This window comes from Mus caroli, unplaced genomic scaffold (assembly GCF_978045245.1).
Source record: "Mus caroli unplaced genomic scaffold, Mus_caroli_1 scaffold_9, whole genome shotgun sequence".
NCBI lineage: Eukaryota > Metazoa > Chordata > Mammalia > Rodentia > Muridae > Mus > Mus caroli.
The window spans coordinates 78,690,276-78,717,310 of NW_028227264.1; the positions used below are offsets into that span (position 1 = coordinate 78,690,276).

At 56.5% G+C, this 27,035-nt stretch overlaps 2 protein-coding genes across 4 annotated transcripts in view; both read left to right on the forward strand.

Moving 5' to 3' along the window:
• Nucleotides 1–1,626: 1,626 nt before the first annotated feature.
• On the forward strand, nucleotides 1,627–8,568 carry Kiss1r (KISS1 receptor). The gene is made up of 6 exons (XM_029482759.2): nucleotides 1,627–1,873; nucleotides 2,384–2,508; nucleotides 3,639–3,774; nucleotides 3,957–4,189; nucleotides 4,520–4,990; nucleotides 5,186–8,568. Exons 1-5 carry the CDS (start codon nucleotides 1,630–1,632, stop codon nucleotides 4,970–4,972), a joined length of 1,191 nt encoding a protein of 396 aa, XP_029338619.1. The 5' UTR covers nucleotides 1,627–1,629; the 3' UTR covers nucleotides 4,973–4,990; nucleotides 5,186–8,568.
• A 1,288-nt stretch (nucleotides 8,569–9,856) lies between these two features.
• The window catches only part of Arid3a (AT-rich interaction domain 3A), a 28,623-nt gene continuing 11,444 nt past the window's right edge, over nucleotides 9,857–27,035 (forward strand). Inside the window, exons 1-3 of one of the 3 annotated variants that reach the window (XM_021174410.2) lie at nucleotides 9,857–10,051; nucleotides 13,410–14,066; nucleotides 14,548–14,860. In XM_021174410.2, the coding sequence (XP_021030069.1) occupies nucleotides 13,672–14,066; nucleotides 14,548–14,860 (708 nt within the window). In that variant the 5' untranslated portion in view covers nucleotides 9,857–10,051; nucleotides 13,410–13,671. Of the gene's footprint in view, nucleotides 10,052–10,184; nucleotides 10,344–13,169; nucleotides 13,306–13,409; nucleotides 14,067–14,547; nucleotides 14,861–27,035 lie in introns of those variants that run through there. The other 2 variants (XM_085842980.1, XM_021174409.3) reach the window with 2 other exon arrangements.

Below are 27,035 nucleotides of genomic sequence, written 5' to 3' on the forward strand. Positions count from 1 at the left end.
TGCTGGGGACCAGAGGGGCTGAGGACAAAGTCTGAGCCACCCGGGAGGAGACGGTGGGGCACACCGGCCCCGGGGCGACTGCGGAGATGCGAAAGGCTCCTTGGGGCGCAGATGCGGGAGGGGTGTGCGAGCCCCGCGAACAGTCCCGGGGTGACAGAACAGTGCAGGGGACTGAGGCTGAAAAGGAGGACCCGCCCGCAGACCCAACACCTCCAGACCACGGTCTGTGAGAGCTAGCCTGGTGAAAACAAGCGAAGGGGAAGCTGGCCGCCGTGGTGCACAGCTGAGCGAGAGGCTGAGGCAGTAGGATCCGTGGAGTTCCAGCCCAGCCTCAGCCACAAAACCTAATTGGGGTGGAGGGGCAGGTGTGGTGCACTCCTGGCCTAGCACAGGTTAGACGGAAGCAGGAGGATCGGCTTTCAAGTCGTTATTAACCAACCAACAGCAAGTTCAAGGCCAGCCTGGGCTCAGGGAAAGCCACGTGCTTTTAGAAAAACTATTACACTTGATTGATTAATTAATCAACTAATTAATTAATTAAAACAAAAGACCCAAAAGAAAGCATCCACTCTGAGGGTTTGTATAGACAGGTGAAGTGATGGCCGAGCTCATGAGTCTGGTGCAGAGGGGACTCAGGGGAAGGGGACCTGGGGACTTGGACTCCTGGCATCACACCAGAGTTGTTCTGTGGCTGAAAGAGAGGGAAGGGGTTCATTGCAGAGCCCTCAGTCTGCATTTTGCTCCCTCCTCCCCCCAGCCCCAGGATACAGTCGCTGACACCCTCAGAGTCCCCAGGCTGTCAGCCTCCTGGCCCCTCAGCCAGGGTTGCTTCTGAGTAACTCATCTCTCTCCCCAGCTTCCAGCCGGCCTTCTCCGGTGAGCCTGTGGACGACATCAATACACTCCCTCTGAGTCTCACCTCTTTTTCTCTACTGCATAGTATTGTGGTGGCTTGGCAAGGCTAACCTCTTGGGGCGCGAGGGAGACTCTAAGATACATTTAGCAGGGATGCGAGGGTGTGGCTGAGGTCAGTTCCTTGTAGTTCCTGCTGATAGTTTCCAAAGTGCCCACTCTCCCGACAGGAACTCGCCGCTGGATAGAACCTTGTAACTATCAGTCAGAGTCAGCCAAATGTATCTGAAGGTGCTGTCCTGTCCTGATGCTTCATGGCTCCCAGTGTCCTGGAGAGGCAAACTCTGCCAGGGCTTCTTCAGAAGGCGGGCCTGGGCCAATCTGCCTGCAGCCCATGGTTGAAGCTAACCCCCATAGAGGGCCACAACCCTCCCCTGCTTGGTGCCCAGAGCCCTCCCTGCTTTAGCCCATCCCCTCCTTCTGTCATCCGGGCATAGCTCTGGGAAGAGGGAACGCAATGCTCTGAAGCGGCTACTATGCAGAGAGACGCGAAGGCGGGGACAAGGGAGGGGGCGGGGGTATAAGAGTGGCCGCTGCGACACTAGCAGAGGAGCCTCTTTCCAGCCCCTGCCGCCGGCAACAGAGACCAGGACGCAGGTATCCCCGGAGAGCGGCCCTGGCCCCGAGGAGGAGCGGGGTCCTCCCTCTGGTCCCCACAGTCCCAGGACACAATCCGTGAAGGCTGCCTGGAGGAAGAGGGCAACGGGGGGGGGGGGAATGGCCACCGAGACGACGTTGGCTCCCAACGTGACCTGGTGGGCTCCGTCCAACGCTTCGGGATGCCCGGGCTGCGGTGCCAATGCCTCGGATGACCCAAGCTCTTCGCCAAGGCCCCTGGATGCCTGGCTGGTTCCCCTGTTTTTCGCTGCACTCATGTTGCTTGGGCTGGTTGGGAACTCACTGGTCATCTACGTTATCTGCCGCCACAAGCACATGCAGACAGTCACCAACTTCTACATCGGTGAGCGCGCGCCTTCCTGGGTTTCCCGGGTGTGCGCAGGGTCCGGGGTCCCAGTCAGGAACGCAGCGAGGCTCCTCAGATTCCAGTGTTCCCCTGCTGTGCGCTCTGCCTTTCCCTGTCCTTTGAAGGCCGCAGTTACGAACTTCAAGGTGGCAGTCCCTCATATGGCAGGGTACTAAAGGGGTGGTTGGCAACTGAGCAAGGAGACGGGGCCAGCCATTTCAGCAAGATGTCTTTCCTATGGACATGATAGCCTCTGGGGTGTGTGATACGTCCTAACTGATACCGGTAGCTTGGGACTATCCGGCTGTCTCCGATTTAAAGATGAGGAAATTGAGGCACAGAGGGACACGAGGCTGCTGGGAATGAGTGCAAGGAGGGTGGGGGCGCCTACGTTTCTCTGGTGGAGGATGTGGGGTGTGGTAGGGGTCACTCGGACCCGGATGCACAGGTCAGGGGCCCGAGTCTGGGTGCCCCATCTTCCAGCATCCGCGTGTTCCCCATCTGTAGCCAACCTGGCTGCTACAGACGTCACTTTCCTACTGTGCTGCGTGCCCTTCACCGCGCTCCTCTACCCGCTGCCCGCCTGGGTTCTGGGAGACTTCATGTGCAAATTCGTCAACTACATCCAGCAGGTACGCGGGCTGGGCCACGGGCGAGCTGTGGAGCCATGAAGGCTGGGGAGCAGGGAGCGTGGGCGGGGTGGGAGGGGGTGAGCTGAGCTGTGTATGCTCTGGGAGAGGGTATGGGCAGGACCAGGCCTGGGTGGGCGTGGCTATGAAGGTGTGTTCTGGTCAGCGGCAGTGTTAGGAAGGGTGGGGACCTGTTGTGGTCAGGGTCTGTGTGTGTGTGTGTGTGTGTGTGTGTGAGGGGGGTGTTCAGGACCTGAAATGAGGCCTGGGCTCTTACTCACTTTAGATTTCTGAAACAGACACCATAGAAGACCAGGCCAGCCTGGGACTCACAAAGATCTGCTGGTCTCTGCCAGCAGAACCAGTTTCTTTTAAGATTTTTAAAATTTCTTGTGTATGAATGTTTGCCTGAGTGTATATCTGCACTATGTGTGTGCCGTGCCTGTGGAGGCCAGAAGGGCTCGTGCCCCACCCCCCAACTGGAGTTACAGGATGGTGGTGAGCTGCCATGTGGATGCGAGGAGCCGAACCCAGGTCCTCTGAAAGAGCAGCTGGTGCTCTAACCCCAAGCCCGTCTTGCAGGGCAGGGGTCAGAGCCTGGTGTGGGCAGGGAGGGGCTAGGGCCTGTTACAGGGTGTAGTTAGGGGTGGACACAACCAGAATACAAATTCACCATGTGCTGTCTGTGACAAAGGCTGGGATCAGGACGCCGGAGAATCGGGGAGGGGGGGAGGCACAGTGGGCATGTTCTGGGATGTGTGGGGTAGGGCTTAAGGGAGAATCGAAACCAGGGCTTTGCAAAGGCAGAGACAGTCTGGTGGGCATGGTCTGGTGTGGGCGTGGTCAGGTCATGTGTATAGCCGCGACCCTAAGCAGGGCTGGGACCAATGGTCTCTACAGTGTCTTCACACCAGGAAGGCTTACCATGTCCTGCTTCAGCTTCGGAGTACCTAACAAACCTCCGTGTTTATCCCACTTCCCACGTCCTCGCTCTCCTGGTCTTCAGGTCCCACTCGGGTGTCCCCTCAACCTGGGGCACTGGTTACACCTCGCAGGACATGTTCGTGCACACCTGAGTAGTTAGATGTGTAGTATGACTGGCAGGGCCCACACTTAGTCTTTAGCTTTTCCAGGTCTCGGTGCAAGCCACATGTGCCACTCTGACGGCCATGAGCGTGGACCGCTGGTATGTGACTGTGTTCCCGCTGCGTGCACTTCACCGCCGGACTCCGCGCCTGGCCCTGGCTGTCAGCCTCAGCATCTGGGTGGGTGAGTGTGGTTGGGGTCGGAATAAAGGTAGGGGAGGACAAGGGCACGTACTCAGCCTCGGAGGATGTCTGCGTGGAGGGGGTGCAGACGCGGAGGAAGTGCGGCATTGATTGGGGGGGTTGGCTCCTGGGTGAGACCTGTTCCCCACTCCCCGAGGAACTCACCCTGGGTGGGTGGCGCAGGGTCGGCAGCTGTGTCCGCCCCGGTGCTGGCCCTGCACCGCCTGTCGCCAGGGCCTCGTACCTACTGCAGCGAGGCGTTTCCTAGCCGCGCCCTGGAGCGCGCCTTCGCGCTCTACAACCTGCTGGCTCTATACCTGCTGCCGCTGCTCGCCACCTGCGCCTGCTACGGCGCCATGCTGCGCCACCTGGGCCGTGCGGCTGTACGCCCCGCACCCACTGACGGCGCCCTGCAGGTGCGGGGACTCCAGCCGGGATCGAGGGTCATCTCGGGTGGCGGAGGGAGTCGGAATTACACACACACACACACACACACACACACACACACACACACACACACACACACGTTCGTGCGCATGCGCGTGAGAATGGCGAAGAGCCAGGGTGGGGGGTATGGGAATCTGTACTGTGTGTTCATGTGGGGGAAACCCAGGGGTGCGGATGGAATGGCAGTTGGGGATAAGGATAGAAGATAGGAGCCTGGGCTATTGTGCTTGTGTGGAGGTAGGCAGGAGGGATTTTGGAGGGTGATCTGTTCCTTCTCGCTAACACTCCTGGGTCCCCAGGGGCAGCTGCTAGCACAGCGCGCTGGAGCAGTGCGCACCAAGGTCTCCCGGCTGGTGGCCGCTGTCGTCCTGCTCTTCGCCGCCTGCTGGGGCCCGATCCAGCTGTTCCTGGTGCTTCAAGCCCTGGGCCCCTCGGGGGCCTGGCACCCTCGAAGCTATGCCGCCTACGCGGTCAAGATTTGGGCTCACTGCATGTCCTACAGCAACTCGGCGCTCAATCCGCTGCTCTATGCCTTCCTGGGTTCACACTTCAGACAGGCCTTCTGCCGCGTGTGCCCCTGCTGCCCGCAACGCCAGCGCCGGCCCCACGCGTCAGCTCACTCGGACCGAGCTGCAACCCACACTGTGCCACACAGCCGTGCTGCGCACCCTGTGCGGATCAGGAGCCCGGAGCCTGGGAACCCTGTGGTGCGCTCGCCCTGCGCTCAGACTGAACATACTGCTTCACTCTGAGCTGGTCCTGCCTGTGAGGTAATCCATCTCAGGCTGATTGCGCTGGTGGGAGGTTGTTAATAGTTTAGTTAATCTGTGTAAATGGCCTTCTTTTCTTCCATTTGGCACCGGTACGCCCTGGTTTTTGCTGTGGATGTTGTGATAATTCTCTGTAATCTTTGAGGATTAATGTCCTCATTTTCTGCATCTTTTTTATTTATTTTTTCTTTTCAGGTGCTGAGAACCGAACCAGGATTTTGTGTTTATGGGGCAAGCGATGAACTACTAAACTAAATGTGCAGTCTCTCTTTTTCCTCCTTTACCACTTACGTGTTTCTGAAACAGGGTTTCATGTAACCTAGGCTGGTCTGTCTCCAACTCTATGTACCGTAGCTGTCTCTGATCCGACTGCCATGACTTTGGAACCTAAACCACCAAGTCTAGCTTTGCTTTTTCTATTTTGAGACAAGGTCCCAACATGGAGCAGGTCACAAATGTCACCACAAGACTGGAGTCCAAGGTCATCCTTGGCTACATAGAGTGTTCTAGGCCAGCCTGGCTGGCTGCTGATCTGGTATCAAAAGCAAACAAGCAAAACTCTTTGAGATGGCCACGCCTTTAATCCCAGCTTTTGAGAGGCAGAGGCAGGAGGATCTCTGTTAGTTTAAGGCCTACAGAATGAGTTTCAGGACAGCCAGTGCTACAGAGAGAGACCCTGTCTCCCAAAACAGCAACTTGTCTGAAGAGACAGCTGAGTGGCTAAGAACACTGCCTGCTCTTCCAGAGGACCCAAGTGCAGGTCTCAGCATCCACCAACCATCTGTAAGTGTAGTTCTAGGGCATCTGATGCTCCATGCATACAGTGTACGGTCACACATGTAGACAAGATACCCATACACATACATTTTTGTTGTTGTTTTGTTTTTTCAAGACAGGGTTTCTCTGTGTTGCCCCGGCTGTCCTAGAATTTACTTTGCAGGCCAGGCTGGCCTTGGCCTCAACTTTGGAGATCCACCTGCCTCTGCCTCTGGTGTGCTAGGATTAAAGGGGTGTGCTGCCACACCCAGCTCATATTAAGTTTTCTTAATTCAAAAAGAGAGCGAGTTTGTCAACAGTTAAGTGTTAATCCTGTTCTTCCGGAGGACTTGAGTTCAATTCCCAGCACCCACATCAGGTGGCTCACAAAGGCCAGAAGAGAGATCCCCTGGGACTGGAGTTAATGTGGTTGTGAGAGTCCGTGTAGGTACTGGGAATGGAACTAAGGCTCTGTGGCAGAGGATCCAGTTCTCTTAACCCCTGAGCCATCCCTCAGCCCCACCTTATGGGTATTAGTTTTAAGACAGGGTCCCAGTAGGTGTAGTTCTGAGTACCAGGGAGGTGACCATGTAGAGCAGGCTAGCCCAGACCTCACAGTGATCTTTCTGCTTCTGAACGCTGAGGTTGAAGGCAGCGGGAGCGCACCATGCCTAGCTCCATCTCGCTGTGGAAGAAGGGGCTCTTTCTGCATCTGGAGCTAGGAATTCCTCTAGGCTCCATCTCGCTGTGGAAGAAGGGGCTCTTTCTGCATCTGGAGCTAGGAATTCCTCTAGGCTGGCTGGCCTAGAGCACCAGAAATCCTCCTGTCTCCCAGTGCTGGATTGAAGGTGCACACCACCAGGCCTGGGTTTCTCCAGGGGCTCTGGGGACTGAACTCTTCCCACAATGAAACCCTCACCCCTCAAGGCAAGCGCTTCATGGACTGAGTCATTTCCTGAGGGGGGCACAGTTTGAAGAAGAAACGGTTATATTGCCTCTACGGGGGCATTGGTGGGCTCAGAATCATGGAAGATGAATGAACTGATCATAGCTGCTCAGCCAGGGTGACCAGGAAGCAGAAGGAAGTAGCAGACAGGACGAGTCTCAACCCTGCTCCTGCCCTCCCCCTTCCCCCTGACTTCCTCCTCCTCCTCCAACCAGTGTAGGTAAAATGTTTTGTTTGTTTGTTTGGTTTGGTTTGTTTTTGGTACACTGTGTAAAGTTCACCCATGTGTTATTTAAATGCTGATCTCTGTGCCCTCAAATCTTGTTTCAATCCAGACAGGGCATTGTAATGATTATACTAAGAGCTTCCCTTAAGGAGTTTGTGTAAACAATTCTTACCGTTTATTCTCTGCCTTGTCAATAAATGCTGATCACCCAATGGCTGGGCAGAAAAGAGAATAGGGTGGGGCACTTCTGCCACCAGGGGTGCGGGTGGGGAGAAAGGAGACTTAGAGAGAGAGAGAGAGAGAGAGAGAGAGGTTTAGATCTGCCGAAAGAATGAGGAGATGAGCCGCCACAGGAGAGGTCCGAGAAGACACCATGGGAAAAGCTCGGAAGCAGAGAGAGCTAGGATACATTACTGTTCAGGCACTGTAGAGCTGGGGCAGGGAGAGCCTAGAGGAGGAGCTAGTATAAACCAGTCCTGCCCAGCCACTGAAGTGCAGCTGGAAATAAATCTTGGTTTCTCTGTGTGGCTATCGGGGACTAGCAAAGGTAAAGGAGTAAAGATGCCATATTAATTTACAAATTACACTTATAGTAAAATAATGCATTTTTAAAAATCAGGCCCCAGCTCCCCTTTTAATCACCTCCAGAAAGCCACCGCCCAATTACAAATCCAGCCTGAAATGAATCTACTCTCAAGGGGTTCATACACCCTTAGGGTTAGAAAGGAGGCCTACAGGAAATGGCAAATCTGATATCTAAGAACAGGAAAAACCCTGACTCCATCCCAAAAGCCTCAGAAGTAAAATTCTATAGAGGAACCACAGCATGAGAGACAAACGCTGCAGTAGGCAGATGTCTCTGAGTTCTAGGCCTGCCAAGGCTACACAGTGGGACCCCGTATTTGTCTGTCTTCCTAAGCAGGATGTCTCTTGGCAAGGTGTAGCCCTGGCTGTCCTGGAACTCACTCTGTAGACCACGCTGGCCTCAAACTCAGAAATCCCCCTGCCTCTGCCTCAGGCGCCGGAGTATAAAGGCGGGAGCCACTGTTGACATCCAGCTCACCTCCCGCCTACAATACCCCCAATGAGGGGCTGGGCCGGGTCCCGGGTAGAGCAATTATCTCCAGGATCCAAAAGTATCAATACAATCTGAAAATGATGTGGCCATGCGTGTCCGTTCCTTGTACTTTAACTTCGTGATACACTGAAGCAGAAGGATCATGACTTCACACCATCTTCAACAGAAAAAAAGCTATGTAGGAGAACTTCAGGCCTCTGTTTCTCCCAATCTAACGTGGGAAATCGTCTTTTTAGGTGCGATAGCACCACCTGGCGGTCACCACTGCTAGGTTGAAGCCCCGCCTCCATGATGAAAAATCTTATCCTGGGCGCCGTTCCGCTGGCGCCCCGCAGGAGGCGCGCAGTGTGCGCGGCGCGAGTCGGATGCCTTTCAAGTCTCCAGAATTCTATCTTGTGAATTAGGAGACCTGTCATAAGGAGACCTGTCATTATGTCATTATGCTTGCCACCTGGACCCTTGGCTAAATATATCCCTGCCATAAAAAAGGGACCAGCAGATTTAGGCTTTTGTCTTTGAAGATTCTATTAAAAAAAAATACTAAGAACAGTATTTTAGGGGTCAGCAAGGTAAAGGTCCCAGAATACACATAAAGGTGGAAGGAGAAAGCTGACTCCACTAAGTTTTCCTAGGACCTCTATGTGTGAGCTGCTGAAGCCCTTCTGCTCTCTCTCTCTCTCTCTCTCTCTCTCTCTCTCTCTCTCTCTCTCTCGTGTGTTTGTTTGTGTGAGAGAGAGAGAGAGAGAATGGGAATGTATGTTGCTTTCATTATCTTGGCAGGATGTTTTGGGGGGTTGCCTAAGTTTACAGGGGACACACAAGATGATTAGAGTTGGGGTCAGTGTACTCATTGCGAGGGTTGAGGGAGAAAGATCTGCTAGCCCGTTTGATGCTGGAGAAGAATGCTGGTGTGAAGGCCCAGCTCCACCCCGGAGCCACACCCCAACACATCAAGGTGTCTAAAGTTTGAAGGCGCAGTTAGTTCGCTGCCACCTGCAACTTTCTTAGCCTTGCGGGCTAAGGTTCCAAGCAACCGCTGCAGTCTCGGATTCTAGGGAGGATTCCCGGGACTTGGATTGGCCGGAGCCATCCCATCTCCCCAGACACTCACACAAGTGGCTTTCAAGGGGCAGACTGCTCAAGATCCCCACAACAGTCTAAGGGACCTGAGCACCACCTATGGGGAACTAGTCGAGGTCGGGGGTTGCCCTGAGCACTGGCATTACCCACTAGAGTCGTCTCAACTTCTAGCTGAGCTCACATCATGCCTCGGTTTTCCAGCCTGCAAAATGGGACCTCAGAATCCAGTACTCTACCGAGACGAACTGGGTGGACCGAGGCAGGGGCTTCACTGAGTTGGTTAAAGGATGGCCCTCCTTTCCCTCGCTCCTAGGTACGGTCGTCACGGTTCCTCGCATTTCCTCGAACGCGCGCGCAGCCCAACCCCGTGCTTTTGCGCACGCAGCGCCCTCACACCCCCGCGTCCCAGCCCCCGCAGATCTAGCCTAACCGGAGTTTTTAAGCCCATTTCAGAGACGTGGAGCCTCAGGCCCGGAAGGTTAGGGTAGCATAGTGGGCGGAGGTTCCAGCTCCAAGCTTGGCTTATCCATCTTGCGTTCCGGGTGAAACCAGGAAACGGCCGGGGGCCCAGGTGACTTTCCGCTCAGAGGTGGGGCGAGGAACCCTTTTTAACTCTTCGGGATTCCCGCGATGGGGCTCTCGCAGCCCCGCCCTCCCGCTCGTGGCCTCTGCGCCGTGGGCTGCGGCGTGCACTTTGCGCACGGTCCCTAAGATGGGGGCGGAGCGTCCCTCAGTCCGGTTCCCCCTTCCTTTTATTATTTATTATCATTTAAAGGGGCCGCGACCTGAAGTTTTCCGTCCACTCTGTGGCGGCTCTCCGGCTCCCCTCCACCTCCTCCCACCGTGGACGTCCTCAGATTGAGTTGGAGAAGGGGGACCCCGGTGTGGTGTCCTGGGAAAGCTTGGAAAGGGGGGCCCTGGAGAGACACCCACCACCACCTCCTGCGTCCCCGGGGCTGCTGAATCACCGGCGAGGTATTTGCATCTGAGAGCAATTTGTCACACGGCGATTCGTCTGCTGGGTGGGGGAGGGGCGGGGCGGGGGGCCCGGTCGCGCGCGGAGACCTCGTCCCTATCCGATCCAGACGGATGGAGATGTAGACGCGGCCTGGAGACTCGGTGAGGCGGGTGACCCCGGAGCCAGGAGCGTGCACTGGGCACCAGGGGGAGGCCAAGGGGGAGAGAGGCCACCGGAGGCCACCAGCAGGCTGGACTCTGGGCTGGGCTCCGGGCACCCGGGCATGCGCCCCCCGGGCCACCCCGAGCGGTAAGGCCTTTTGCATCGCGGCTCCAGCGATCTCTCCTAAAGGTGGCAGCGTAGGGCACCCTGGAAACCGACAATTGCGGGGTCTCCAAAGTTAGGCAAAGACGCGCGCGTAGAGGGGTGCAGGGCTGAGTATGCGACTCGACGGATCAGAGTTGGGGTGGCTGTCGCGGTTGTAGATCTTGGAGACCTTCATCCGGTACACGAGTGCGCGGGGGTCGCGAGTGCGCGCTGTCCCCTGGCGGAAGGAAACGGACCCGGGGTGTGTGTGTCTGTGTATGTACGCGCGCGCAGAGGACTGAGGGCTGCGCTCTGGAAACATGGTTTTGTTTTTTCTTATTAATTAAAAAAGATGTTTGGAGATAGGATCTTACTGTGTAGTACGGGCTGACTTAGAACTCCAGTTAAAGCGCAGACTAGCCTGAAACTCGAGGCCATCCCCCTGCCGCAGCTTTCCTTCCCAAGTGCTTGGGAAAATCCCGGGCCGGGCGCGCCACCACGCCCCGGTACCTACAGTTCTTTTTCTCTTCCAAACCTGTGTCCAGCGGGGTCCGCCCATCTCCCCCCCCCCATTTCTTTCCCTAGCTCCAGTGTACTACTGGGGTCTCCACTTGCCCCGCGGGGTGCGCCCATCCAGATCCCTTCGGTAGGGTCCCAGGCACCCCCCCCGCCCCCGGACACAAAAGAGGGAGCAGGAAGCGCGGAGTGCGCGCGTGTGTGTCAACTCGCAGCGGGTTTGTCAAATATCTTCCGTTTTTTACGACTTGGGCAGCAGGGTCACCCCCCCCCCCAAGCTCGCTCTTTCCAAGAAGCCTTTGAAATACCGACTCCACTGGGGGGGGTTGTTTGTTTGTTTTGTTGTTGTTTTACATTTGTCCTCTGACTGGGGTGTGTTTTTGCACACGTCTCCTGGGGGGGGGGCACAGTGCCTTCTTTCCCAGCCCCCTCCCCAGCTCCTGCCCTTCCCCCTCCACCTCCCTCGGAGGAGAGAGGGGCCCCTTTCGCCACCCTCGGGCCCTGGCCTTGCACAACTCCAAATAACCGTGTTTTGCAAGGCCTGGCCGAGCTAGTGACCTTTCTCTCTCTCTCTCTCTCTCTCTCTCTCTCTCTCTCTCTCTCTCTCTCTCTCTCTCCCCCTCCCCCCCTGTCCCCCTCTCCCTCCCTCCCTCCCTCCCTCTTCCTCTCTCTCCTCTCTCTCTCTCTCTCTCTCTCTCTCTCTCTCTCTCTCTCTCTCTCTCTCTCTTTCTCTCTGACCTGAGAGGCTTGGAGGTGGTGGGGGGACTAGGGTGTGGCTCTGGGTCTCGTCCCCACCGCAGCCAGATCCCCCTTCCACAAACACCAGCTACCAGGTCCTAGTAGACATTTCTGAGAATGCCATAAATTGAGGGTGGGGGCCAAGGACAAAGGGCTGGGGGAGTGATCTATAAGGGTGGGCAACGTTGGCTCAGGGTACCAGTACCTCTGGAGGGTGAGGGATGTCCAGGCCTGACCTAGGGGCAGCTTTGGGGTTCCCATCTGTGCCCCTCCAGGGCTACCAGCCCCACCAGTGGAGGCCTACCCTGTTCCCCTCCCCCACCCTCCACCAGGAAGGGTCATTAAACCAAACAGACCTGGGAGGGGGGACGGGAGGCTGGGAGAGGGGCTTCCTCTAGCTTTTTCCTTGTGCATTTCCCCACCCCACCCTCAAAGAGGGGGCGTCTCTTTCAGCATTTCCGTGGGGGGGGGTGCTCAGCGGGGTGGGGGAAGGGCGATGGATCAAGCCAGAGTGTCCAGAAATGTCCCCTCCAGCAGTTCTTGGGTCTGGTGGACCAGGGTGACCAGCAGCCACAGGGTGTGGAGGGACTGAGTGTTGAGGCCACTCATGTGTCCAGGCCTCCAAGGTTTCTCTGTCTTGGGAAACCTAGGCTGAAAGGGGTTACCCTTGACATCCTTTTCCTTTGGGGCCACCCACCTGCCAGCATTCTGCTGAAAGTGTGGGGTTTGGGGTGACCCCAAAGGAAAAGGAAGGGGTCTAGGGAAGGGGACATTAGACGTTCTCGTTCTCCTTGAAGATCTAGAGAGTCCTGAACTGTAGAGGTCTCCTTAGGCAGGGGAGCAGATGACCAGGATGTCTGCTGCAAACAACAGCCAGGAGCTGTCTGCCTTCTTCACACACTGGGTTGTTGGGGGTCACTCCCAGGGGTTCTGTATGCAAAGACTTTTGAGGTTCAGGCTAGACAGAGGATGATCTCTCAGATTTTCTGTCTGCAAGGTGGACTAAACTCTCCCCTTGAGCCATGGTCCCTTGATTTCAGACAATTTGAGTGTTGCTGGGCACTGTCCACTGTCTTATTGGTGGCTTATGGGGGTGGGTGGGGTCAAGTTGTGGCCTGGAACAAGGTGGGACCTGGATCCTGGTGCTGGCTGAAAGGACACCAGGGCTCCTGGCAGGGACACATGCTGTATTCTGGGACATTTCCCTCCTTGGAGCTTTATAACCTAGTGATGGCAGACCTGTGCCCTCTGCAAAGCCTCAAGCAGCACAGGACACTCAGGTGACAGGTGACGCCTGCATGGTGCGCTGCCGTTCCCGAGTGTGACACACGGTGGGCACTTGTACCACACTGGTGGCACACCAAGGCCCCAAGGCCAGCTGAGGGACATCTGAGAAGGCAACATGTGAATGGGCACACTGTGTAATCTTGGCCAGGGGTCCCAGGGCCTCTGAGGGCCAAGCAACATCTAGAACTTAGAACCAGAATCCAGAACCCAGAGGGACTGTGGAGTCTAGAAGAGGGGGGTATGACCAATAAGAAAGCAAGAACACCATGCCCCTCCCCCACAGCTCTTCTTATGGGACAATCACCCAAGGTGTGCCTGGTGGACCTGACCAGAGGGGACTCAGAGATTCCCTTAGTGTCCACTGCAGTGATCCTAGTCCCGAGGAACCTGCAGACCGGCAGATGGGGGTGCCAGCCCTGAGCAGGTGTAACCGATTCTCCCATCAGCTTTTGCTGTAGCCTTCTGGGGAAGGATGTGTCACTGGGGCACAGGTAGAGTCTGACCTCATCTCTTGCTGTGTTCCCCCAGGAGTCTGCAGGTGCTTGAATGAGCCCGACACCAGTCTCTGCCCCTGGGTGCCCGACGTAACAACAAGGATCCCACTGGTGGCTCCTGGCATGCCCCACTAGCCTTCAGACTGAGTTGGCAGCCCCTGTCTCTGCCAGCCGCCACCCTGCACTGTTCCGGCTCCCCCGAGGTCCCCACGCTGCAGTGCGGCCAAGACCCTTCCCCGCAGGGGCCACCCCCACCAACCGCCCCTGGTGCCCGGGGTGGCCCGGCCCGCAGGGCCATGAAGCTGCAGGCTGTGATGGAGACTCTCATTCAGAGGCAGCAGCGTGCCCGGCAGGAACTGGAGGCTCGGCAGGCTCCACCACCCCTACCACCTGAGCCCACCGGAGTCCGGGCGCGAACCACCATGACAGACGAGGACAGGGAGCCTGAGAATGCCCGGATGCATAGGACGCAGATGGCCGCACTGGCTGCCATGCGAGCTGCTGCCGCCGGCTTGGGACATCCGTCCTCTCCCGGGGGCTCTGAGGATGGGCCTCCCATCTCAGGGGATGAAGACACAGCCCGGGAAGGGACTCTGAGTTCACCTGCCCTGCATGGAAGTGTCCTGGAGGGAGCAGGACACGCTGAGGGAGATGGGCATCTGATGGACGTGGGCTCTGATGATGATGACACGTGAGTGTTAGGGTCGGGGGCAGCAGCATCTGAAAACTGGAAGCCAGTGAGGGTCACTGAGGGGACGCTGTGTGTCTGAGCAATTGCTTAGGTCTATCATACTGGTATTCTGAGACTCAATGAGCCCTGGGGTTATGCCAAATGCTGCCAGGACATTAGGCTAAGGTGTTGTGGGGGAGGAGGGACAAGTTTGGATAGAACGTGACTGAGGAGTGGCTGGAAAACTGTTGACAGCGGAGCCTAGCACAGGGAGCTGGGAGCCTCATGTGCAAAGATCCTGGGGCATGAACCTTTGAGAAGATGTTTTGGGGCCCCTTATAAGAGCTTGTTCAGAGGTGAAGTAGGATGTGGACAGGGACCTACTTGGTGCCCCGAGAGGCCTTGTGGCTGCTCATCTCATTTGCAGAGGGAGAAACTGATGTGGGGCAAGCTGGTGCCTGGCTCTCTTCCTGACAAGCGGGTGCTCTTGTGTCCATTCCAGGAAGTCCAAGTGGGAAGAGCAAGAGCTGGAAGAACTGGGGGAGGAGGAAGAGGAGGAGGAAGAGGAAGATGACTTTGAAGAAGAGGAGGAGGAAGAGGAAGGCCTGGGCCCCCCAGAGTCTGCCAGCCTGGGCCCTGCATGCCTGTTCACCCGCAAGGCCCCGCCCGCCCAGGCTTTCCGTGGAGACGGTGGTCCCAGGATGCTGAGTGGCCCTGAGCGCCTGGGACCTGGCCCAGCCCACCCCAGTCATATGGCATCCCAGATGCCACCACCGGACCATGGGGACTGGACCTTTGAGGAGCAGTTCAAACAGGTAGGTCATGTACTTGGGTCTGGTCCCTTGGGGGCCTTTGATCACCAGCACAGACCCCAGGCATTCTGACTTGGGCACTGGGGACCCTGCCAAGGCTCTGCTTAGACCCTGTGTGAGTTTTAACTCTGGGAATAATGTGGAACTCTGCCGGGTCCTCTCTGGGAGAGAACCAGTTTGTGGGTGTCGGGGGATGGCTCAGTGGGTAAAGGCGCTCGATGTGCAAATGGGGACTAAGCTCGATCCTCAGCTGTGCTGTGTGCTTTTGCAATGCTGGTGTTGGGAGATGGAGGCAGGAGGACCCCTGGAGCTCGCTGGCCATGTAGCCTAGTGGTCAGTGAGCTCCGGGTCAGTGAGAGATCCTGCCTCAGAACCTAAGTAAGGTGGAGAGGAAGGCGCCTGGCTCTGGCTCACCACGTTCTTATGCATACAAGTGCAAGTGGCTTGGTGCCCTGAGACCAGGGTGTGGAGTCAGCCCTGGAGAACCTGTGGGGTTTGAGTAGCATGTGCTGTGGGCTGCAGTGTCCAGAGGGCTTAGGGTCCCATGGCAGTGCTGGTCCGGTGTGGTGCCCAGAGCACTTGGTTTCCACAGAATTGCGAATGTGCAGGAGCCAGCAGGAGCCAGAGCCTGGAGGCTTGCAGCAGACAGTTCAGGGGTGCTGGATTGGTTCCAGGGGTGCTGGTGTTGGTGGACCAGGCGGGGGGGGGGGATCGGTCTGTGGGACCCCCACACAGGCTTCCTGGGCCTGGGAGGGGCATGGAGGAAGCTCAGAGTGCCCAGCTCTTCCCTTCAGGCGGCCAAGCTGGAGGAAGTGGCCAGCAGGGAGCCTTTGAAGTCAGCAGGCCGATGGAAACCAGATGGTTGGCCTGCCGGCTGGGGCCTGCATTCCAGCTTGGCCAGCTGGCCCAGCCGACCCCTGGGTGTGTGGCCAGGGAGGAAACTGGCTCCCGGGCTGGCTCCAGGGCCAAGTCTTGTGTGGGCTACAAGGTGGCCCTAGAGGTGACTGAGGACTCCCGATGCTCTCAGTGACAGAGCTGGTCAGAATAGCTTCAGGGGGGGCACCTGAGCTCTGCTTTTGGGTGGGGTCTGAGGAACAGGCCTGAGAGACCCCTTCCAGCTGAAGCAGAAGCCTGGAGATGGGCGGTCCTGGGAAGCCATTGAGCTGAGGCACCAAGAGGGCTCAGGTTGGGTTAGGATTATGGTACTTGTGGGGCAGGGCTCAGTCAATACCCTATTCTGGCAGCACAGCCACGCAAAGGCCCTGGGGCACAAAGAATAGTTTCGAGGAATGGAGAAGAGGCTAACCCTCTGTGCCCTTGTGGGACCTGCTGAGACAGGGCCTGGGCTGGGTGGGGCGGCCTCACCTCCTGTCTCTGCTTCTCGCCCTGGCTTGCTTAGATGTGTGTTGGGCAGCCTGCCAGCTGACCTGTCAAATGGACGTCACTGCTCCTGGGTGTGACCCAGTCCCACCCTAGGCCCAGAGGTGGCTGTGGGCTTTAGGACTGGTCCCATAACTCCCCCAGGAGATTCTCAGTAAACACACTGCACACAAACGTCTCTGTGCTTGGCTGGGCTGTGTTGGCTCCACCTGCTGTATGCCTCAGTCTCCCTGGCCTAGAGGCAGCCTGGGCTAGCCCAGAGGCCATTATGAAATGCATTTTACTTAAGGAGTTGATGGGTCTGTTGTCCAGTCAGGGTCTTGAGCTGTGAGTTCCCAAGGTCTGTGTGTTCACTGGCGTAGCCGCGTCGAGGGCAGGTTACACACTTTTTCCTGATTTGCTTACTGCCTGTCATTTAGCTCCCTGCAAACCCTAGTGCCAAGCAAGTTAGACATCTCTGTCCCACTATGTCACAGCTGACCCAGGGACTAAGACCAGCCTGAGATTGCTATTTACGGTCAGAGATCCGTGGGTGTCCCCTGTGCATGCTGACAGACCCCAATGTTCCACGCTGGCTAGGCATTTAAGGGCGGCAGGCCCCTAGTGCAATGAAACAAAGGAGGGCAGAGAGAGCCTTTGTCAGGACCGTCCTGGGGATATCCTGGGCAGGGTCAGAGGTCATGCAGAGACACAGGCCTGTGAGGGAGTTTTTCTGTGCAGCTGGAAACAGGGAAACTGATGGAGTAGCATGCTCCCTGTGTTACGGGCCAACTGGTCCCCCTGGAACAAGACGGGGGTGGGTTTGAGGATGGTGTTAGCAGAAGCCAGCCTGGGACTCTGTTCACCACGTCTTTGTGGACAGTTCCACGTGCCACCCTGCTGGCCTGGCACCTGTGCCGTCTGTGTCAATAGTGGTCCAGCCAGCCCCACAGATGTCAGCCCCAGGCCCGGCCTGTGTTGACTCTGGCGTCTGCCCCACTCCTTTCCTGGCACGTGGCGGTGCTGGCTGGCCGGCCACTTGGCACTGTCTCTGTTTCTTCCTTCCCAGTCTTGGCCACGGCTGGCTTCCACCAGCTGAGCCTAGACAGCTGGGATCCACCCTGGGCTGTGGGTCTGGGGAGGGGACACGGGGGTGAGGTCAGTGGCTGTGATTAGGATCTGGGTCTCCTGGCATTGGACGCACATCCTGTAGCTTTCCTGTCCCCATGTGGCCACACCCGGGCTCAGAGCGGCTGGGCTGTGATTTCTCAAGCTGGCAGTCTTTTGTGGAGTTTTTGTTGATTCTCTGAGACAGGCTTTCTCTGTTGTAGCCCTGGCTGTCCTAAACTCTGTAGACTAGGCTGGTCTTGAATTCACAGAGATCTGCCTGCCTCCCTCCCACCCCCCACCCCGCACCCCCCCACCCCCCAGTGCTGGGATTAAAGGTGAGAATCATCATGTCCAGGTGGTGGTGGTGGTGGTGGTTGTTGGAGACTGGCTCTTGCTGTGAAGTGAAGGGTGCTCTCCTGCCTCAGCCTCTTGAATCCTGGGATGATGGGCACACACCAGCGTACCTGGCTTTTAGCTCACTCACAGATCCAAATTTATGGCCAAATGAAATAATTGTTAAGTTCAAAATGTTCCAGTTCACCTGTCTCCACCCACACAGCCTGGTCACTTGTCAACTACATAGCTCCCAGCATTTACGCCCCTGTTCTGGGCACTTCCTGTGGCAGAGACCCACCGCACAGGGTCTCTCACTGAGCACAGCGTCCTTGAGGCTCTGCTGTGTGCCCTGTCAGAGTCCCTGTTCCTGCACGCATGGCCGTGTGGTTCAGTGGTGTGTGGGTGGACTACTGCACATCTGCTGCATGCGCGCTGGACGCTGGGCCGTTCCCACCTTTTGGCTCTCCAGCTTCTTTCTGTCTTTGGCTTCCATGGGTTCGTTCTGTTCCTCTTGGGCGTGTGCCTGCAGTGAAATTGCTAGGTAGACCAGTAATCTGCTAAGTACCTATTAGGAGTTCTGTGGACGGCAGTGGGCTGTCTGCGTTCCCCACGTGCGGGGTGTGGGGAGGGCCCTGTTCCTCCACATTCGTCACCTGCCCTCCGTTCCTGCGGAACCCAAGCCTGACCTCAGGCATCCTAGTGTGTGCCTGTCACCCTCAGCACCAGAGAAGTTGAGGCAGGAGCATTAATAAATTCAGGGCCAACTTTGAGACTCTTGGTTCCTGCCCAGGCAGACCCATGTTCACCTTTCATCAGCACCTGAGAGTTAGAAGCAGGGGATCATGAGTCCACGCCTGAGCTCCGTATGAGTCCCAAAGCACCTGTTGGGGAAACAAGTTAATGGGCTCCATATGCCTTCTATGAGGAAGGGACTGTGGAGGCACAGGATGGCCATAGCCCCATGGCCATAGCCCCATGCAGGAAAGACTCGTTTTCTCCAGCCCTCTTCAGATTCTGGCCCAGGGTGGATAGAAAGAACCTGGTGACAGGGTTTTAGAGAAAGCCTGCAGCAGCCTCGTCAACCTCGCCTTTCCTCACAGAAGCAATGAGCCTCTGGCAGGTCAGGGGTACGCATCCCACATCCTTCTCACAGGTACAGCTCAGGACCTGGTGCTGTAGCCCAGGCTGCCTCAGAGCTCTTCCATTTCTACCGAAAGATAGGGTCCCAGGCACGCCCCCCCTTTTTCCTGGCCCTTTAAAACTGTTTGTTTTTTACGTTTACTTATTTGTTTGCTGTGGACAGGGGTACGTGTGTCACAGCCTCCGTGGAGGTCAGAGAACAACTGAGGTAGTCGTTCTCTTCCTTCCTTCCTTCTGGGTCTGGGAGTGGGGATTGAACTCAGGTCCCAGGACTTGGCTGCAAGCTCCTTTACTCTCTGAACCATCTTGGCCCCTCTCCCTAAAGTCTACTTTTAAGTCCAGGACACTGGGCAGCATTCCAGGAGAGAGGGAAACGGAGTGTCCAGGGAGGCCTCTGGCCTGAGGGCAGCTGCTGTGATTTTTTTTTCCTCCGCCCCTCCTCCCTCATACAAGGAAATGGACAGGGAGCCAGGTGTTAGAGGTGGGAGCATTGGGAGGGGCTGACAGGTCTGTCTGCAGTTGCCTCACGTGTCCTTGTGCCTGTCGCATGCCTTGTCTGCCCCAGGCAAAACTTTCATGGCTGCTGATAGTGATAGTTTCTACCACTGGTCCCTCACGCATGCTCTGTTTCTCCTGCTGTAAATGACACTGTGAGCCTCTGGGGCCACGTCGGGTGGGGACTGGGGAGGAGGTGGGCAGATTGTTCCCTGTCCTGCCTAGGGGACACAGGGCTGGATGGCAGGAAGGGACACAGCAGTAGGGGCGTTGTAGAGCGTGTAAGAGTCCACTGACAGGCAAGAACGGCAGGGTCTACTTCTTAGACATTCTAGAACATTCTAGGAAAACAGCGTTAGCCTTGATGGGGCAGTGGATTTGGAGCCAAGGACTGGAGAGGCCAGAAAGTGAAGGGCAGGCTAACGTTTTTCAACGCGAAGGGTGTGCCGGGCAGACCCAGGCCGTCTGGGTGATGGCCGGGAGGTCAGACTCCAGGTTCTGCTGGTGGCAGTGTCACTGTCTGGGGCATGTTTGTCTCTGGGCTGCCAGCCAGTTTTGGCGGCCAGCTCCAACCCAGAGTCTTCCTGGGGCTCAGGAGTCCCCCGTGCCGGGGAGTCGGGGACTGGAGGTGTTGGGAAGCCCCTGGGCAACCTCATCAAAGTCGCTGTGGCTCCTGGCACCGAGCCAGTGAGCTGTGGCAGGCACAGGAGGGTGCCTGCCCGCCAGCCCTGGCACCGCGCCCCGACCCGTGCCAACCCCCAGGAACTACGCTGAGTCAGCCGGAAGAACCTTATCTGGTCCCTGTGCCGCCAACTTGGCCACCAGGTCACTGCCGCCAGCCGGGCTCCCCACCCTGTGACCCGCTGCCAAGCTCTGCCCCGCCCCACGCTTTCTAATAACACACGCCATGGCAGAGGGAGCGGTGTCCCAAGAGCTGCCGGCCCTGAGGGAGTGGTGGCCGCATCCACAATGGACATGGGACAGTGATGAGCCTGGTGGGCGGCTGCCATGGCTTCTGTGACTGTGGCTGCAGGGACCCAGGGCCACACAGCAGATCTCCCGGCGTCCTTGTGCCTGTTGGGGATGTGTGTGTCTGCATGTTGTGTGTCTATGTGTCCATATGTATGTCTGTATGAGCATGTGTGTGTGTTGTGTATGGGTGGTATGTCTGCATGTTGTGTGTGTGTGTCGTGTGTCTATATGTCTGTGTATGATGTGTCTATGTGTCTGTATGTGTGGCGTGTCTCTGTGTGGCGTGTCTATGTGTCTGTGTATAATGTGTCTATGTGTCTGTATGTGTGGTGTATGTGTGTCTCTGTGTGCTGTGTCTATGTGTCTGTGTGTGCATGTGTGTCTGATTGTCTATGAGTGTATCTGTATGTGTGTGTACATTTCATAGGTGAGATACATGCCTACCCTGCTCTGAGAACAGTGAAATGGTGAGGTTCACTGTCACCTTACAGGTCACAGGTCGTGTGGTCCTGGACACACGGGTCAGCTGCTGCCCACATGGCCTGTACTGGCTGGGCTAAGGCAGTGTCTGTGATAACCAGGGTACAAATAGAACCAGTGCTGGGTCTTGTAACTCAGGCTAGCCCCAGGCAGGGCTCTGCCTGACACCCGCCTCAGTTTCCCTACTTGCCACAAAGGCCTGTTTTCAGGGGACTTGTCAACAGTCATTCTCAGCCAGTGGGGGGTTATTGGCCGTAGCAGACATGTCACTTGGAAAGCCAGCTCAGTGTGGCCCCTGCTGGCTGTCAAGCATGACCAAGCTTATCCATCCTTAAAACCTGCTCAGGAAGAGCCTGGTGCTGCCTGGTGGGTGGCACGAATGGGGTGGCCACGGCCCGCCCCTTCCTGGCTCGCCTGGCTGCGCACGGCCAGGGGACAATTGGGGGTCACAGGGTTAAACGGTAACTAATGTGTCCATTGAAGGGCCTGGTCTGGGGACACAGCCTTGCCCCGTGGTCAGGGCCAAGCCAGGGTCTGTGGGTTCTTGCGGAAGTGGGTGGTGGGCTGGTGGGGTCAGCCACCCAGATACCCCTGGAGACTGCTTCCCATCACAGACTCAAATGTGTTGGAGACCAGGCTCTGTTGGACCGGCATCGTGCCTGCCACTCAGAGTAGGAGCTGTGGCAGGCCCCATGCCAGAGCCCTGTGGGACCACAGGCTCAGGAGGCGGAGGCAGGAGGATTGCCATTTTGAGCTGGGCTACACAGTGCTTCTCATAAAACCACAGACAAGGGAGCTGGGGCTGGGGCTGGGGCTGAGTAGATGGCACACTCACTGGGCATGCTCACACCTCTCATCCCAGCCTGGAGGTGGAGGCAGGAGGTCAGGGAGTTGGAGTTGAGTCTGGAACCCAGATTTGCTGCTGCTCCTGAGATCAAGATGACTAAATGTCAGGAGCAGACTCTCAGGGCCCTTCATAAGCTCCATCCATCTCATGTATGTTTTGAATCCTGGTCAGGCCTTCCTTCCGTGAGCATTAGTGGGACACCTATTGTATACTGTAGAGTCACATTCAAGAACCCTGAAGTAAGGTGGCGCATGCCTTTAATCCCAGCACTTGGGAGGCAAAAGCAGGTCTCTCTCTTGAGTTTGAGGCCAGCCTGGTCTCCATAGCCAGCTCCTGGACAGTCAGGACTGTCTACAAACGCAAAAGACCCCTGCTATAGGAGACCCTGCGGGGTGTACTGGGGCAGGCAGGTAGGTAGGGTAAGCCAGTCTGCATCACTGTCTCCATGGGGTGTGGTCCTGTCTGGGGGAGATGGGTGTGTCTTCATGGCTGGCTGGAGGGTACCAGCTGTGTTCCCAGCCATGTCCAGCATCTCCATCCAGTCTGGGTGCGTCTGTGGCTTTGTGTGTAGCAGGAGGAGGGGGCCAATCTAGAGCTGAAGGCTGGGCCCGGGATGTTGCCGTATGGGGGCCAAGTTATAGAAGACTGATATTTTCCAGTCACCCAGGGGGTGTATTGGGGGGAGGGGTGTTCCTCACCCGCCATCTTGTCTGCCTGTCCACCCATCCCTTCTGTCTCCAAGGCCATGTACTCCCCAACCCACCATTCACCTACTTCTTCCTCCCAGCCTCATTTTCCCCCTCCGTGAAACTGGGCCGACGTCCAGACAGCTGGCCGCTGTCACTTGGTCAGGATCTTGTTGATGAGTGTTCGTCTGCTTCCATCCCGCTCCATAGCATGTAGGATGGCGGCTGTATTTATCTGGGTTCACCTGTTCTGTTGCTAATGTATGACAGGAGCTCCCTGCTGCAGGAGGTGGACATTTGGAGCCACCACATTAGGCTGGATTCCACCTGCCCTTAGCTCACAGTATGGGAACCCTCCAGCTGGACCTCTAGATGAAGGGTGGGACCCCATTTCTGTCTTAGAACACAAGCTTCAGTCTGTCTAGATCCTTTGTGCAGCTAACGTAAGGGATATCAGTCCCCAGGTCATATCCTGATAATCCAGTGTGACAGCTAGGTTCACACTGGTCAACAGGGAAGTCCCTTCTGGAATTTCAGAAGCTAGACAGGAATACAGCTGGAGAAGCCCGTGATGGCAGGATTCTAGGCAGGGGCTCCACTCTGACCACGCCCCCAGGCCCTCACTAGGGGATTCTAAGTAGGGGCTCCACTCTGACCATGCCCCCAGCCCCTCATTGGGGGATTCTAGGTGAGGCTCCACCTCAAACCAAGCCCCCAACACACACATGCGCGTAGATGCTATTCTGGACTTTAGGGATCCTTCTGCCTTTACCTCCCCTGTACCTGGGATCAACAAGTTGCACCACTGAGCTTGGCTTCTGACCCTTGGACCGTCGGCCCACAGCGCCAGGCCCTTCACTGGTCTCTGTGAGGTTCCACGGAGTCTCTGGAGGGCTCCATGGTGGCTCTTGCTCAGTCTCCTTTGCTTTTGAAGTATTGGGCTTCTGTGGGGCTTAGGGAGTCACCTTGGCTTTTCCACGCAAACTTCTTTGCCCTTTCTGACAGGTGCCTCTGTCTTAGCCGTTGCCTGTATGTTCATCCCAGGGCTGCCCAACCCTTGTGCCTCAAATTTCCCAGTTGTAAAGCAAGCTTGCACTGAGCAGTTTTGTTCTCCCACCTGGCCATCTCTCTCGGGCTTGACCTTTGCTGGGCGCGGCACGTGTCTTGTCATTCCCCTGGAAGCTCTGAGGACAACCTCCTTCCTTCGCAGGAAATGAGACTGAGGTTCCAAGGTGGCCCCTGACCAAACCTCTGATCAAACCTATCTACTCAGGAGGAAAAGTTAGGTTGGAGGTCTGCAGTTCCCCTGCAGCCAGGAACCCAGAGGCCAGCTTCTGCAGCAGCCACTCCTGTGGTCCCAAATGGTCATTTCGGAAGGGCTATTAATATCTGCCTCGTGGGTGAGGCAGCCAGCGTGCTGAGGGGAGAGGGGCCAGCCTCTGCAGGAGGCAGCTGAACAGACAGATGTTTGACCCAGCCCAGAATCACTTCCCCAATTTCCTAAGAGCCAGAGCTGGCCCCCCAGTGCCCACAGAGCTGACAGGAAATGAAAGAGCCGGGTGGCCAGCTTAGAGGGGAAGCCCCTAGCCCTCAGGTGCACCCCGAGGCCACCATGTGGCCAGGAGAGCCCAAAGAGAGCCGGGGCAGCGCGTTTGTGATGCCCTTGCTGTATGCAGAGTGCCAGGGATGGCTCTTCTCCCTCACCAAACTTGGTGCTCCATCTCTCTGAGATTAATTTCTGGGAAGAGACCAAGCGTCTTGGACCCATTTTCGGTTGCTCCTCAACCCTGACCACGCCCCCAGCCCCTCACCGGGAGATTCCGGGGGTGGGGGCTACACCCCTGTTTTACATCCCAGGTCCTGTCTTTTCATTTTGAGAGAGAGTCCCTCCAAGTTACCCAGGGCTGCCTTGAACTGTGGAAGCACAAGCCGGTGCCCACCCCATCCAGTTGCCATCTCTGTGGCCCTGACTCTCCTGGCCTCTTGATGCTGGGATGGAACTCAAATTTGTTTTGAGACAGGGTCTTCCTGTGTAGCCTGGGCTGGGCTGGTCGGGAAGTCATAGCCATCCCCCTGCCTTTCCCTCCCCGAGTGTAGGTTGATAGATGTGCACTGCCACACCCTGGGTTCCCATGGAAAATGATCAGTCAAGTGCCCAGCTGGTCCTTGATGCTCTGTTACTCACAGGTCACCTCTGCCTTAGTTTCCCCAAGTGAAGAATGGGTCCAGGTGAATCTCGACCACTTGCCAGAGGCAGGATGAAATGGGCGTGTCTGCCCAGGAGAGTTCAGACTTCCCCCACAGAGCTGAGTCACTTGGTGCCCAAGGCCTCGCTGCAGTGGGAAAAGGGCTTATATGAAGGACCAGAGAGTGCAAAGGCCCTGGGGCCCGGAGCTGTAAAGACACCCAGAAGGCCGGGATGGCCAGGCATGGTCTCTTCAGGAGAAGAGACTCCAGTGACGGAGGATAGATAGCAGGACCTGTCTGGCAGGAAGAGGGGAGACATCTGGCCCAGTTCTGAAGCTTACAGAGCTCCGAGGCCCTCGTCTCTGGGCAGCCAGGAGAAGGAAGCGTCCTAATGGTGTTGGGAGGAGAATCACAGCCATTGTGTCTAGGTGTTTTTATAAAGATTGTTGGGGTCATGTCTCAGCCAAAGCCCAAAAGACACAAAATCGTCAAGATCTTCAAAAAATGTGGTGAGGATAAAGGCTCTAGCAGCCCAGAGACAGGTAGAGAATAAGACACTGGAATATTACTTAGCCATGAACAGGATTGATGCTCCAGTACACTCTACAGTGTGGAGGGAGCTGAGGACATGGGGCTCAGGAGAGACCCAGACACAGAAGGCCACACGGTGTGGGAAAAGGCCCCAGATAGCCCAGCACAGAGCTCAGAAGTGGATATAGGGATCTCAGAGGCTGGAGAAAGGATGACGTGACTGGTTGTGACTGGTTGTGCAGATTGGGTGTCTTGTTGCGTGGTGGAATGTTCTGGAAGTACATAGAGGAATTTGGTTGTAGGTGATCTGAGATTTATATGCATGACTTCCAAAAAAAAAAAAAAAGTTCTGTCCCAGCACTCAGGAGGCAGAGGCAGGCGGATTTCTGAGTTCGAGGCCAGCCTGGTCTACAAAGTGAGTTCCAGGACAGCCAGTGCTACACAGAGAAACCCTGTCTCGAAAAACCAAAAAAAAAAAAAGTTCTGGGCAGTGGTGGTGCACGCCAGTAATTCCAGCACTCGGGAGGCAGAGCCCAGCCTGGGCTACACAGAGAAACCCTGTCTCAAAAAACCAAAAAAAAAAAAGTTCTGAGCAGTGGTGGTGCACGCCAGTAATTCCAGCACTCGGGAGGCAGAGCCCAGCCTGGGCTACACAGAGAAACCCTGTCTCAAAAAAAGGGAAGAAAACAATAGTAGTCGGTGGTGCTCTTAATCCCTAAGCTGTGGCTGCAGCCCGTTTGTTTTCTTGACCAAGGGTTTCTCTGTAGCCCTGGCTGTCCCGAAACTCACTCTGTAGACCAGGCTGGCCTCCAGCTCACAGAGTGTCTCTGGAATGCTGGAATTGAAGATGTGTGCCCTCAATCTGGTCAAGGAAAGCCCTTTTAAGAACTCCTTACAGAGCGTGGACATGCACTGGGAGACTCTGTTTATTCAGTTATTCCTACCAAGCAAGCAGCAACTCCCCAGGGCCTTCAAGGTCCCTGTGTCTCCAGATGGCTTTTCTGGGTTCCCCTGATCGTGGGGGTGGGGGTGGGACTCAAATCTGATCACTAAGGAGAAAAACAGCCTGAGTTCCCACAGCAGGTGCCACTGTGCCTTTAAAAAGTATCCCCAGTCAGGTGGGTGGGGTGGCTGTCACCTGTGGCCCCAGCACTGCTGGGGAGAGGAATGGGGCACAAGGCCAACCTGGGCTACATGAGTCCCTGCCTTAAAATAAATAAATAAGTAAAACCAAAAATGGTGGTCCCATCTGCCAGGCATACACTGCCTTTCAGAGGGTTCTGGAGCCTGGGGGGTAAGCTGGGCGTCGAACTTAGACCAGAGTCAATCTCTGTGCACCTGCTGTTTCCCAAACTGAGGGAGTGTCCATGCTGGGGTTGGTCCAGGCCCTACTCAAATGTCTTCGATCCTGGGGTCCACCCTGCCTGGCGCCTGGCCCAGGTGGGGCCCCGTGGACTTTGGAGTCCTGGGGAGCCAGTAGGGGACCTGGGCTGCCACAACCTGGGGGACAAAGGTTTTCTCAGGGGCCCCATACATGCATGCATGTGCGCTCGCGCACATACACACACACACACACACACACACAGAGCAGTCTTTTTTTTTTTTTTAAACGGCTGGGAACAGCCAGGGCCCCTCAGCTCTGAGGACACCGCCCTGGGCCCCTGTGGGAACGGCCCTGGCCGCCCAGGTGTGGTCAGAACAGAAACCTACAGATGGGATGTGATTGTGGGCAGCTGGGCCCCAGGGCCAGCCAGGTCTGGAAGGGTGGGTGCTGGCTCAGGCCTGTCATCCCAGCTCTCAGGAGAGAGACGCAAGAGGGTTACCATGAGTTCCAGGTTAGACCCTGTGACAGGACACACACACCAGTCAAAAATTCTTGTACAGGAAAAGACAAAATCCTGCCAACAAAGGCCTCCCTCTCAGGAGCAGAGGGAGACAGCCCCAGGTGAGCCAGACTGTACAGCAGGCGACATTTTCTCACGCCCAAGGAACTGTTTTTAAATGGCTGTGAAGAGGTGGTAAAGAGAGGGAGGCA